Raw genomic sequence first — 11,206 nt, 5'->3', positions numbered from 1 at the left:
CATACACCAGCACTTTTGAAAGTAGATGCCATTTATCCTGACACATTTTGTGTATGATATTGTTGCCATCTTAACCACATCACTAAAAATAAAATACTGCTCTTGGAAGAGTTGGTTCCCCATTACCAGGGCAGATTAATGAATATCATTCATACAAGTAAATTAAAGATTAATTTGGGCAGTGAAACTAGTCTGAATTTCATATACCAGACAAAGAAAAGAAAGATATATGGAAAAAAAATACCTTAATCTGAGTCTTTTAGTGGTCCTTCTGACAAGAAATTCTGTCACCAGTGTCTCAGTAATGAGAGGGCTCTCTGTAGACTATTGGAGTGTAACCTGCTATGTCCCAGAGCAGCAACACTGGGAAAAATACCAATCCAGGCTTATCTAATTGTTTAAAAACTTAGAAATGTTCACAGCTTGCAGATTCTCCTCAACCAACCACGTCCAGTGTATCCTCAGCTTTTGTTCTCGTTGCTCCGTCCTTCCCGTTTAACAATAGTTAAAATATAAGCTCCCCTCTAAAACAGGGTGTTCACAGTGTGTGACACATGGACTTTGTGCCTAACACAGGGGCTGCAGGTCAGGAGGGCCCTGTGCAGGTGTGTAGGACAAACATACCTGCTCTGGGCTTACCTCTAAGGCCTCTTGTGATATCAGGTGCTTTTTGGAGCAACAGAGCCTGACTCACTTGTGTGTGGGGGTGGAGGCAAGGGACAATGAGAAAAAAAAGCAATCAAACAGCAAAAAACCTCCACATACACGCACAGCTCTCACAACTGCCTTGGTCATTTCAGCTGGGGAAGGGGTGTCAGTGCATCTCCCACTGTGATAATACAGAGTCAGAACAGCAGCAGTTGCATTGCTGGTTCTCAGCTGTTATTGGTAAAATTACTTCCTTAGCTTTTTCTCCTCATACTTGGATCTCATAGATAGGAGAGCAGGATAATCCATGACTCTGTTTGATGACTTTTTTCTATTTAGGAGCATAAATGGAGTCACTTCTGCAGGGAGGAGCAGAGTGGATGGAAAAAGGTAACAAGCTGAGTGATTCCCAAACTTCTACAAAGACTGTATCCAAACCCTTAAACAATGTTTAACTACCATTAAATGCAACTCATGTGCAGGAGTTGCCACAGGGCTATACTGATAGAAAAGTTTTTAGACAGTTTTCAAGAGATAGGAAGAAATAATGGCACCAGGATTGGTTGTGGTTCCTATTTGTAGTGCAAGAAACAAGTACAGGCTGCAAGTTAATCCAAATTCCATGTATATCCCAGTAAACTGCATTCACTAGCTTTGAAGATCCACCATGATTGTGGCTTAATGCTTAAGTGCACTTACCTTGGTTTACAAATGTCCCTATGGGAAGAAGATCCAAAGGATGCAATTATTAAGTAAAAGGAGAGAGTATATGGAGTAGAATGGTAATAAAAGCTCTCAGCTCCAGCAGGAATCCTGTTCTGCAGCAGGTCTGATTTGCTGCCCAGCAGCCCTGGGTGTCAGCTTTTGTCAGTGTGCTCTGCCTGGGTGTAAACTTCTTCATAGTAATAGACTCTCCATAGACTGGGCATTATTTAGCACTGAATTTGAAGGTCATTGGTTCAATATTTTATCATTTTGCCATTTCAAGCAGTTTTAGATTCCTTTTAGAGTTAAATCTGAAGAAGCAACATGAAGCAAATCTGACACTGATATAATTTATTTTACTAGAAACCAGACAGGCAAAGCCCAGGCCTGTGGAGTGCTGCCTCACTCACAGATACTCTGAAACAGCTACAAGTCCCAGGCTGGCATTGGCAGCACTGTCTGCCACGACCCTGTGCCGTGGGGCCCAGTAGTATTCCCTCTGGAGGCCGTGGGACAGCTCTGCCAGCTGAGCTTGCCCGTCCACCTCGTACGGGGCCACGTCTGTGCAGTTGGGATTCAGGCGACCCATCTGAATTAACTCTGAAAATGACTGAAAAATGAAAACAGGCATATGACAGATAAAATTTCTTTTTGACTGCAGTGAAGGCTCTACAAGATAACACACACAGTAAGTACTCAATCACTTCAGTATGCTGATCTCCACTGTCTCAATCCAGCACCACCAGGTTATAATTAATTTTTTAAAAAACAATAAATCAGGTATCTTGTTCACTGATTGCTGTAGTCTACCCAGCAATGGTAAAAACAAATTGGAACAAATGAACAAAACCCAACCCTCTCACAGGAGTTCAGAAACAAACACTTACCATACAAGCCTCTTCATCAAATGTGTTCCCCCAGATGTATATATAGGAAAGTATCATGTTTGCTTTGATTGCATTTGAAAGAGCTGTAAGTCCTTTGCCACTTATACTGCAGCTTACTACTGACAACCTGACAAACAGAGAAAACAGTTACACAGTGTGCATGCCAGACCATGGAACTCGCGCCTCTTAGTTAAAAATAAGATTTTAACTATGATTTATGCTTATTCTATATGTTATTATTATATAATATATCTTGAACTTATATATTTGTCATTAATAATACAATTCTTTAATTGTATCAAGGCCAGTCCTACTATAATATCCTTCTCAGGTTGCCAAAGGCAGTTGGACTATGACTTGCTCTATTTCTCCAGGCTCATGCAGCCAAGGTTGTTCACTCTTGAGTTCCCCGGTGTCAGTGACTTGCTCCATGGTGGCCAGGTCTCATCTCTAGTCTGCTTTGAAGCCCAAGCCTTGGCATTTATCCAGGCTAAGCTTTGATCTTTGTGGAGTGGCAGTTATTTTTATGTTAGAGAACCTGGAAGGCTTTCAGAGGCACCTCAGAGCCGCCACCTCCTCAGTCTGCTACTTAAAACTAATGGCTCCAGGTAACACCTTTGATCAGCTTTTACATCCTGCCCGAGAGGGTTTAAGGCGGCTGCAAAAGACGGCCTGGTGGAGAGATTACAGCTCTGCTGGGTTCACCCGGAAGCAAACTTAAATAGAGGATTTTCCTAAGTGTTGAAGATCAGAATCAACAAATATAGTGCCTTATCCCTGCATGGAATCTGATTATCTCAGAATTCTGAAGGCCTGCAGCTCTTGTTTTCGTTTGTGCCCCCCAGGGACCTGCTCTTTAAAGATGCAGAAAGAACTGACAGATCTAATTGCCTTCCCCCCACACACCTCTTAGAGCGACTGGAAAAGCTGTGGGAGATCTGAGCAGACCTGGGGCTCACCCCCAGCACCCCAGGAGGTCCCACAGGTCTTGGGGCATCTCACCTGGCAGCTTAGCAAAGAAATCCCACCCAGTCTCTCACTCGCAGGTTTCTTTTCCCAAGAAGGAAAAATAGACCAAAACATTTGGAACTTCCTGACTTTCCTATTTTGATCAACATCAAAGCACACAGCTTTGATGCCAGTTCTGCCACTGCCAAGTCCAGGTTCCCTACACCTGCAGTCTCTGGGGAAGCTGTGCAGATACTAACGCCTGCAGAGTCCTGTTGTGCACAGACAAGGCTTCACTCAGGTACGTGGCTCCAACATCTTCTATTCTGTTGGCATTCAGATCCAGGATTACCAGGCTTTGGTTCCGTTTTAGCAGCTCTCCCAAAAATTTTACACCATCAGAGGTTATTTTATTACTGAAAGGGAGATGCACATATTTTAAAAAAAAAAAAAAGGTGCTAAGAAAATTAATTTCTGTTAGTCATGGATATGTCACTTAATGACTCTTACCAGCTGAGGTCAAGGTATCTCAGGCTGGAGTTTTCATACAGGGCCTCACACAGACGCTCTACACCAAAGTTTTTCATTTCATGCTTGCTCAAGTGCAGCTCCACGAGAGAAGAGTTGCCCTTCAACATCTTAGCTATATGGACTGTGGTCTCTTCCTACAAACACACACTCAGTTTTACCAAGCTGAACTTTAGGATAAGGCATGGTCTTGCTTCAGTACAAGTGAGATACATAACTAACATCAAGATTTGGTTAACAGTAGTGTTCTATTTTTTATATTGTATAAAAATAGCCATGAAACAACATCTTGTGATAAGGCTGAAGATGGGGAAAAAAAAAAAAAAAGAAAAATACTAGAAATATATTTGCAGATTTAGAGTACTATCTACATCCCTGCAAATATCAGAAGCACCAACATTTAGTCATTATGTCTGATCAGTTTTCCTTCCAGTCATTGCTCTTAAAAACCTGAATGTTTGAGTCAGTCTTTGCTAACATTGAAAGTATTTTGTCATGATGCTAATCTATGCTTTCATAAGAGAAAGAATTGGTCAAAGTTTGTACTCAATGATCCTGCTGGTTTTTTCCAACATTAATGATCCTGTGGTTTTATGAAAAGGAAACAGGACTGCTGTGGGAAAAAATATGTCCTGTCACTGTAAGACAAAGAAAGTTTGTTCTCAAGTTGGCATGTTTAGTTAACAAAATAACAGTGAGTACTGCGAGTCAAAAATAAGGGAACAACCCAGAGGCCTCAGAAAATAATAGAGTTGAAGGTGGAAACAGTGGCAATAGTCTCTGACATATCCAGACCAGGTCTTTACTGGCCTCTGTTTTCAATAGTAGTAGTTTAAATTGACTTCTAAAGCTGTCTTAGTAGAAAAGAAACAACTAAAATCTCTTTAAACTGTTAAATTCACCTTAGGGAACTGAGGAAGATCTGGCCTTCGTGCAATCAGGAAAACACTGTTCCTATCACTGACACCTGGGAACTTCTGCCAGGCAGGTGAATCCACCACAGCCCTCACTCTACAGCCACGAGCTGAGCAGCACCAGCCACACACAGTGAAACAGCCAAAGCCCCCAGCCCAGGGAAGGTGGGGGGTTGCTGCAGTGTGTCTTTCTTCTTTAGATTCAGGTAAACAGCAGCCCTTTGTGCTTCCCCTCATTTCCTGCTAAACAGCATTTCTCTCTCAGTTTGCTGAGCAATGCAGGAAACTCCATGCTGGAACAGCAGAAGGAATACTTTGTTCTCCAATACCAACCTCCCTCCATCAGCCCATCATTTAACAAATGCACCAAGAAAGAGATTTTTTAAAATTTAACTTTCTAGTTAAACAGGGGCAGGTGGTGACTGCACCGAAAGAGAAAGAATATTTCTGCAACCATTTGCTTCAGTTTGCAAGAAATTCCAGAGAGCTGTGTAGTTCAGATGTCCATAAATACATCAGCACTGACTTGGCTCATGCTCCTGTCTGAGCTGACACCACAGTCACTCACATACCTCTTGGCTGTACAGTAAGGGACGATTTAGGTTTATTGCTCTGAGGGATTTGTTCTGAGTCAGGGCTGTGGCTATTGCTATCAGACACTTCAGGCCCTGGAAATGAAAACAAATAAACTCTTTAGAGAAACCTATTTAATGTATAGCTCAAGCTGCCAAATTACCATGACTATTATTTCTGCCTCCCTGTCCTCTGGAGTACAATAGTCAACTGCTTAGAGACACCTAACAGATTTTCTGACAATACCAATGCCAACTGCCTAGGGAAGAGTAGAGTGGAATGAGACTAAATAGTACAAATGACTTGGCAACTCAGAAAATAAAAAGCAAGAATAATGGATCTCAAAGATCCATTTAATTTGTCCATTTGATTGATCCTGTATTTTGGTTTTCCTGATTTATAAAACAAGATCAGCTTATGTGTGTTCTCCTAACATTCATCCACTAGGTAAATTCAAATCATGTGGTGCAGAGAAATGAGACTCTAGAATATGGGTCAATTCGGATTTTTTTTATTTCCTTCTGGTTTGCTCACTAATTTTTACTTATGCTACTTTCCAATTAGGCTGGTCCACACCCAAAACCACTTAATTTTAAACCAACTCTCAATCAACTCCCTACCAAGAACACACATACTAAGCTTTTGAATAAATCCTGCACTGGCTATACTTTTCTTGTTCATGTATTCATAAGACCTTCACAATTCCTGAGGGGTTATTCCCCCCTCTAGTCTAGGAGCAAATTCTGAATTTCCAGGAAAAAAATTACAGGTTTTTAAAAGTGATCCACAGGCCACTCCAACCCTCCTGAGTCCCCCTGTGCACTGTGTAAGTCTCAGTGCCTTGCTCTAGGAGGGAGCAGGTCATCCAAGATCAAATTTGGTACTTTTCTACTCAATTTAGCACTGTTGTGCTTATGTCCTTTATGGATCTGAGAGGAGCAACAGAGCTATGGGATGGGTGACTTTCAGGTGCTATAGCACTGCACACTTCAGAAGGAAAAGATTCTCCAGGGAATAAAAAGTCCATTCTTCAACATGAATTACACAGGATTGGAATAACAGAAGTGAGCAGCAGAAACAAATGTCAGAGGATGTGAGACAAGCACTTGTATCCCCAGGGACACAATGGCTCTAGAATATCATCAGTTCTGACTTCCCAGGTGCTTTGTGCAACATGTCTTTCCAAGCACACATTGTTGTATTATATATTGTGTCACCTCTGGCTGTCACAAAATGTAAAATCAATGACAACAGATGGCATTCCCCCCTAATTAAGCTCTGCAGGATCCATGTAATACCCTTGAAAGACTTATGTCATTGCTGATAATTTTACTGGGTTACTCACCAGATCACAGTCTCCAAGATCCAACTTCTGCAAGGTTGAGTTACTTTGCAGCATTGAAGCAAAGAACATCCCACCTTGGTTTCCTATTTTGTTTCCAGTCATTCTCATGTGCACAAGACTTCTATTCCTCTAGATAAAATTAAAAAAAAAATCTATTCCTTTAAAACAGCCTGAAAAACAACACTACTCTTTTTTGTGTGTGAATCCTGCTTGTTGTCACACATAGACAAAACAACCTTTGAGAAGAATTGTGTCAAAGTGACAACATAGATAACTAAGTGATAACTTATCCTGTTGGCTCAGGCTCCTCCCAAGGACAAAGACATGAGAGTCTGCAAGCAAAATTCCAGTATTTGAAAACTTTTGTTTCTCCCAAGTCCACAAATTTCACATGAAAATAATCCAGGCAAATATTTCTGCCTAAACTGGCATCTGAGATGCAAAGTGTATCAAACTAATTTAAACTTGTTAAGCATTGTACAAGCCCAGTGTTGTACAGATCTCCTGCACAGCCTCAGTGTTTTGGAGGCTTGTCAAATTTAGTTGAAATCAGTTCAAGGGTTCAAAGACTGTGAAGGAGGAAGAAAGAGCTCACATGAGTCTCCTTCACAAAACAACAAATCTTACACACAAGCCTCATTTCCTTGGGAAACCACATCAAAAATAACAACTTTGGTTTTGTGCTGCTGCTGTAAAGCAAAGTTTTGAAAACATGTCTCAGACATCTTGAATCAAGACAAATATTGACATGAAGGTACAGGCAAATTTAATACAATGTTTTTGAGGGAAAAAAAGAAAGGAAGAAACAGATGGCATTCTATATCCTGTAGCTTAGCATTTTTCACACAGAAAAAAAAAATCCAACTGCAATAGTTGTGGGTTTTATAGGCAATTGTTTTTATAGATAATTAAGTGTTAATGGCAGCACAGTGCAACTTTCACCTGTGTGAAATCTGATTTCTGAGGTCTGCCTTGGGAAAACAAGGCAGACCTTGTGCTGCATCCCTGTGATACAGCAACATGCTGAATGGAGCAAGGACAGATGCCCCTTTGAGGCAGCTCTGATGTTGGCAGGACAGCCAGTACTGGTCATCAAAAGCAAAAATATCCAACAAGATGCCACTGTCTAAACCTCCCAGACAAACACTCACATGAAGTGCTCCCGCTATCAGCTCTGCCCCACTTGTGCCAACATCATTAAACATGAGGTTCAGGTACTGCAGAGAGGAGTTCTCCTTGGGAACAAACAGAGCAGGAAACAATCAGAGTTTATTCCAGAGCACACCTGTATTTTTCAGAAAGGGGATACACATACAAAACTCTGTCCTTTGCTGCATTTCAGGCAGCCCTTGACTTGGAAAAGTAGTTAAGGAATGCCAGAGTATGTCAGATAATAAGGGAAAGGCATGTGGGGGTCCTCATGGGGCCTACAGGAACCACCCAGGATCCCATGTGCTCAGCATGACCAAACCAGCCACATGGTCAAGCTCAGGTGCATTTTGTGAACTTAATGGCACTCCCCAAGCTCTAGGAACAGAGGCACCAGATGACAACTCACCATTTTCCATCTATATTCCAGTTGTTTACAATGATAAAAAGACAGCATTAAAGTTTCCTATGTTTAGGCCTGCAAAAAGGCTAATACAGGTAATAAAGAAGCTAAAACAAGGCCCTTGACACAACCATTATCCCCTCTGTTTATTTGAACTGAAAGCCTAAAAGCCTTGTAATTTATTCCACCATTCTTTCCTCAGGACACCCTAGTCAAATATCTAATGGCTTTCTACCAGAAATTAAAAATCTCCACAGAGAATACAACCCAAGATTCTAGCAGGATGGATTGGGGTGTGAAAGTCAAAAGTAATGGAATTTTGCCAAACCAGTGCATTCTTGTCTCCAATACACCACATATAAATATTTCCATGGCCAAATAAATTACAAGTTGCTGAAAGATAACCATCACTTTGGCACCTGGAGGAATGTTGCCATGGTCTTTGCTCCAGCATCAGTCAATACATTATAAGCAAGATCCAAACCTGAAAAAGATGAAGAATGAGGAATGTGACAGATGCATACCTACATTTAACTGATCTCTAAACAAAAAGAAACAAAGATGAACTAAGACTGAAATCAAGACTGATCATGTTTTCTTATATTAGCACAGCAATGTTAAACACTCATGGAAAAACCCTACCTTTGACAAATGCAGCGTGGCGTAAGACAGAGGTAAGAACTCCAAGATCATCATCTGTAACTTTCTGCACAGGCACTGGGTGATTATTTCCAGCTATTTTTAATGTGATCCCTTTCGTACATCTACTGCAACATAAAAACGTAAGCACACAAGGAGAAGTAAAATGACACAGAGAAATGAGTTGCCTCTCCAGGCAGGAGGTGTGGCCGTGCTTGCCCTCACTGAGGAGCTTGCACATGGTTACACACCTTTGGTAACACCAGCACAGATAACATGATTCAAGCTGCCCCTCAGCACTGCCCTTTCTGAAGGCACTGCACAGCTGCAAGAACCACACTTGCACAGGAAGCAGGAATAAGCAAGATGAGGGGAAGGCAGATGGAAATAAAGATTATCCCAGAGGCTACCTCATCATCTTTTTAATTGTTCCCTTTGCTTTATTTACTCCATCCTGCTCTCAGGATCAAAACCTAACACAAACTGTTTCACTTTCTCAGGGTTTTTTTCCCCCAAAGGAAAATTAACTTTGACCCCAGCAGTGTCCACAAGAGAAAGCCCTACCTAGCCACATAATGAGAGAGAATTTGGGTGGTTAATAGCTTGGCAGGATTCAGAGACAGCTCAGGGAAGCATGACCAGCTGGAAGCTAACTGGATGCAGCTGAGGCTTTTTAAACAGGAGCAAGACAAAAGGAAGGGAGTTAGGATGACTGGACACTGGGCTTGGCTTTTTTAAGGGACAGAAAGGCACCATCCTGTACATTTTTTACTTTTTTTTTTCTTTCCCTGCTTGTAAAGCTGCCCAGAAAGGATATATAGCTACAAACTTCTGCCAAGATGATGTCAAGATGAGTCAAACCAGAACTTCAGAAGTAAATGCTAAATTTGATTTGTGTTTAAGCCTGAAACTGCAGAACTTTCTCATCATTCAATTCCTCATCCTGCTACCCTGTTTAAGGCTTTCAGAAGTGTCTGAAACACGCTGTTATTGCCTTACATTTCATCTTTTTTGTCAGCTTCTTGAAGCACATGAGCAACGAAGGGGTTTTCAGGCTGGCCCGATTTTTGACAGGCCTGCACATAGTGCAGGTGAAGATCTGGGCGAACCGACGTCTCCTGCCGGAAAACAAAACAAAGCGTTACTGCCCCGTTATGGCAGCTTAGCGACAGCACCAGGAGCGGGCTTTGTGCTGGGATCTGCAAAACACTAAAAACGGGCTCGGTCTGCAAAGGGTTACAGCTCTCCGTATGCAGCACTGGGGTAACATACAGGCAGGAAAAGCATGAGGGGAAAGCGTGGATTGGTGGGTGTTTCTGACCTGCTGTGGCACAGGAGCTGAGCCAACAGAGGAGTGGTCCCTGTCCAGCAGATGAACCCCCCACCCCGCAGGCCTTACCTGAGCCATGGCCTCCTGCTCCTTCTCCCCGCGTCAACCTGCGAGCGCTGCCCCACGCTGAGTAAATTTGGTAACCAGGCTGCTCCGAGGGGAACAGTGTTTGGTAACGGAGCCCGTTTCCAAGGAGGTCCCGGCCCGCAGCCGGAGGGGCGGGCGGGGGTTGCTCTGTGCAGCCCCGGGCCCTGCAGGAGCCCCCCGAGCCCCTGTGGGTGCTGGGCTATGCCAGTGGCGCTCAGACCTGCGGGAAGGGCAGGGGAGGTTCGTCACCTCACCCCCAGAGCATGGAGTTGGTGCTCTGCCCTCCTCCGAGGAGCCTTCGCAGAACCGCCCGTGGTTACACGGATCAGTCCCTACTTCAAAGATGCCTGTGCTGGCCCCTTCCAGCAAATAAATCCCCCCAGTGCCTCCACCACTGCCATGTGAGCAGGAGGGCGTGGGCTCCACCCACCCGAGGCAGACCCGTGTAGGGGGAATGGAGCCCAGCTTCACCCAAAAGCTTCTCCCAGGTTTGAGGATCCTCCCTGAAATCAGAGTGCTCACTGTCTGAGCAGCCTGGAGGATCTCCCACACCGCATCTGCTGCTGGCCTTCCCTTTCCCAAGTTTTTGTGGGACTGCACATTGTACCTGGGTCCTTCACCAGATTAACCAGTGTCAGGGTACTAGATCTGAGTGAAAACTGCTTTAATAGCATTCCAAGTGCCTCCTTTCCTTCCTACGGTGAGAAGGCAGTTCCACACCTGAGCCTGGGTTACTCATTATCACTGACATCTCAGCAGGCAGGCAGGGAGGAAAAGGCAAAAATGTGGAAACCCTGACCGTTGTGTTGAATCAAAAGATGATACAGACTGGAGGGACTGCTGCAGCTTTTTGTATATTTTTTCTTTTTTTTTTTTTCTATGTGCACTAGAAAATCAGAGCTGCATTTGCATAGAATCAATATCACAAACTGAGCAGAGGGCAATTTAAAAATGTATGTGATATTATTAATGCCTTTAACTCTACTGACACTTGCTATTCATTTATCATGAACAATTATGCACCCTAAAGCTGTGCCATGATAAGTGTAA

General features: G+C 43.1%; 1 protein-coding gene across 4 annotated transcripts; it reads right to left on the bottom strand.

Moving 5' to 3' along the window:
* Nucleotides 1-250: 250 nt before the first annotated feature.
* Nucleotides 251-10,216, bottom strand: LRRC34 (leucine rich repeat containing 34). 4 transcript variants are annotated; one of them, XM_027647369.1, is made up of 11 exons: nt 10,139-10,216; nt 9,739-9,857; nt 8,743-8,867; nt 8,520-8,584; nt 7,700-7,783; nt 6,549-6,677; nt 5,203-5,298; nt 3,699-3,853; nt 3,449-3,604; nt 2,241-2,367; nt 251-1,007 (listed from the first exon to the last, which is right to left on the bottom strand). In XM_027647369.1, the coding sequence occupies exons 1-11, from the start codon at nt 10,145-10,147 to the stop codon at nt 1,002-1,004; spliced, it is 1,071 nt and encodes a 356-aa protein (XP_027503170.1). In that variant the 5' UTR covers nt 10,148-10,216; the 3' UTR covers nt 251-1,001. The 4 variants fall into 4 exon arrangements, with proteins under 4 accessions (XP_027503170.1, XP_027503167.1, XP_027503168.1 ...); XM_027647366.1 differs by lacking the exon at nt 251-1,007 and adding an exon at nt 1,511-1,963; XM_027647367.1 differs by lacking the exon at nt 251-1,007 and adding an exon at nt 1,511-1,963 and having other exon boundaries at nt 8,743-8,864.
* Nucleotides 10,217-11,206: the final 990 nt, after the last annotated feature.

Source organism: Corapipo altera, unplaced genomic scaffold (genome assembly GCF_003945725.1).
Source record: "Corapipo altera isolate COAL_440 unplaced genomic scaffold, ASM394572v1 113, whole genome shotgun sequence".
In the NCBI taxonomy this organism is placed as follows: domain Eukaryota; kingdom Metazoa; phylum Chordata; class Aves; order Passeriformes; family Pipridae; genus Corapipo; species Corapipo altera.
This window is presented reverse-complemented; position numbering and strand designations above follow the sequence as displayed.

Coding starts and splice junctions, on each gene's coding strand:
- LRRC34 (XM_027647366.1), bottom strand. Junction 8,868..9,738: donor GCTGACAAAAAAGATGAAAT/GTAAGGCAATAA, acceptor TTTATGTTGCAG/TAGATGTACGAAAGGGATCA. Junction 6,678..7,699: donor TGATAGCGGGAGCACTTCAT/GTGAGTGTTTGT, acceptor AATTTTATCTAG/AGGAATAGAAGTCTTGTGCA.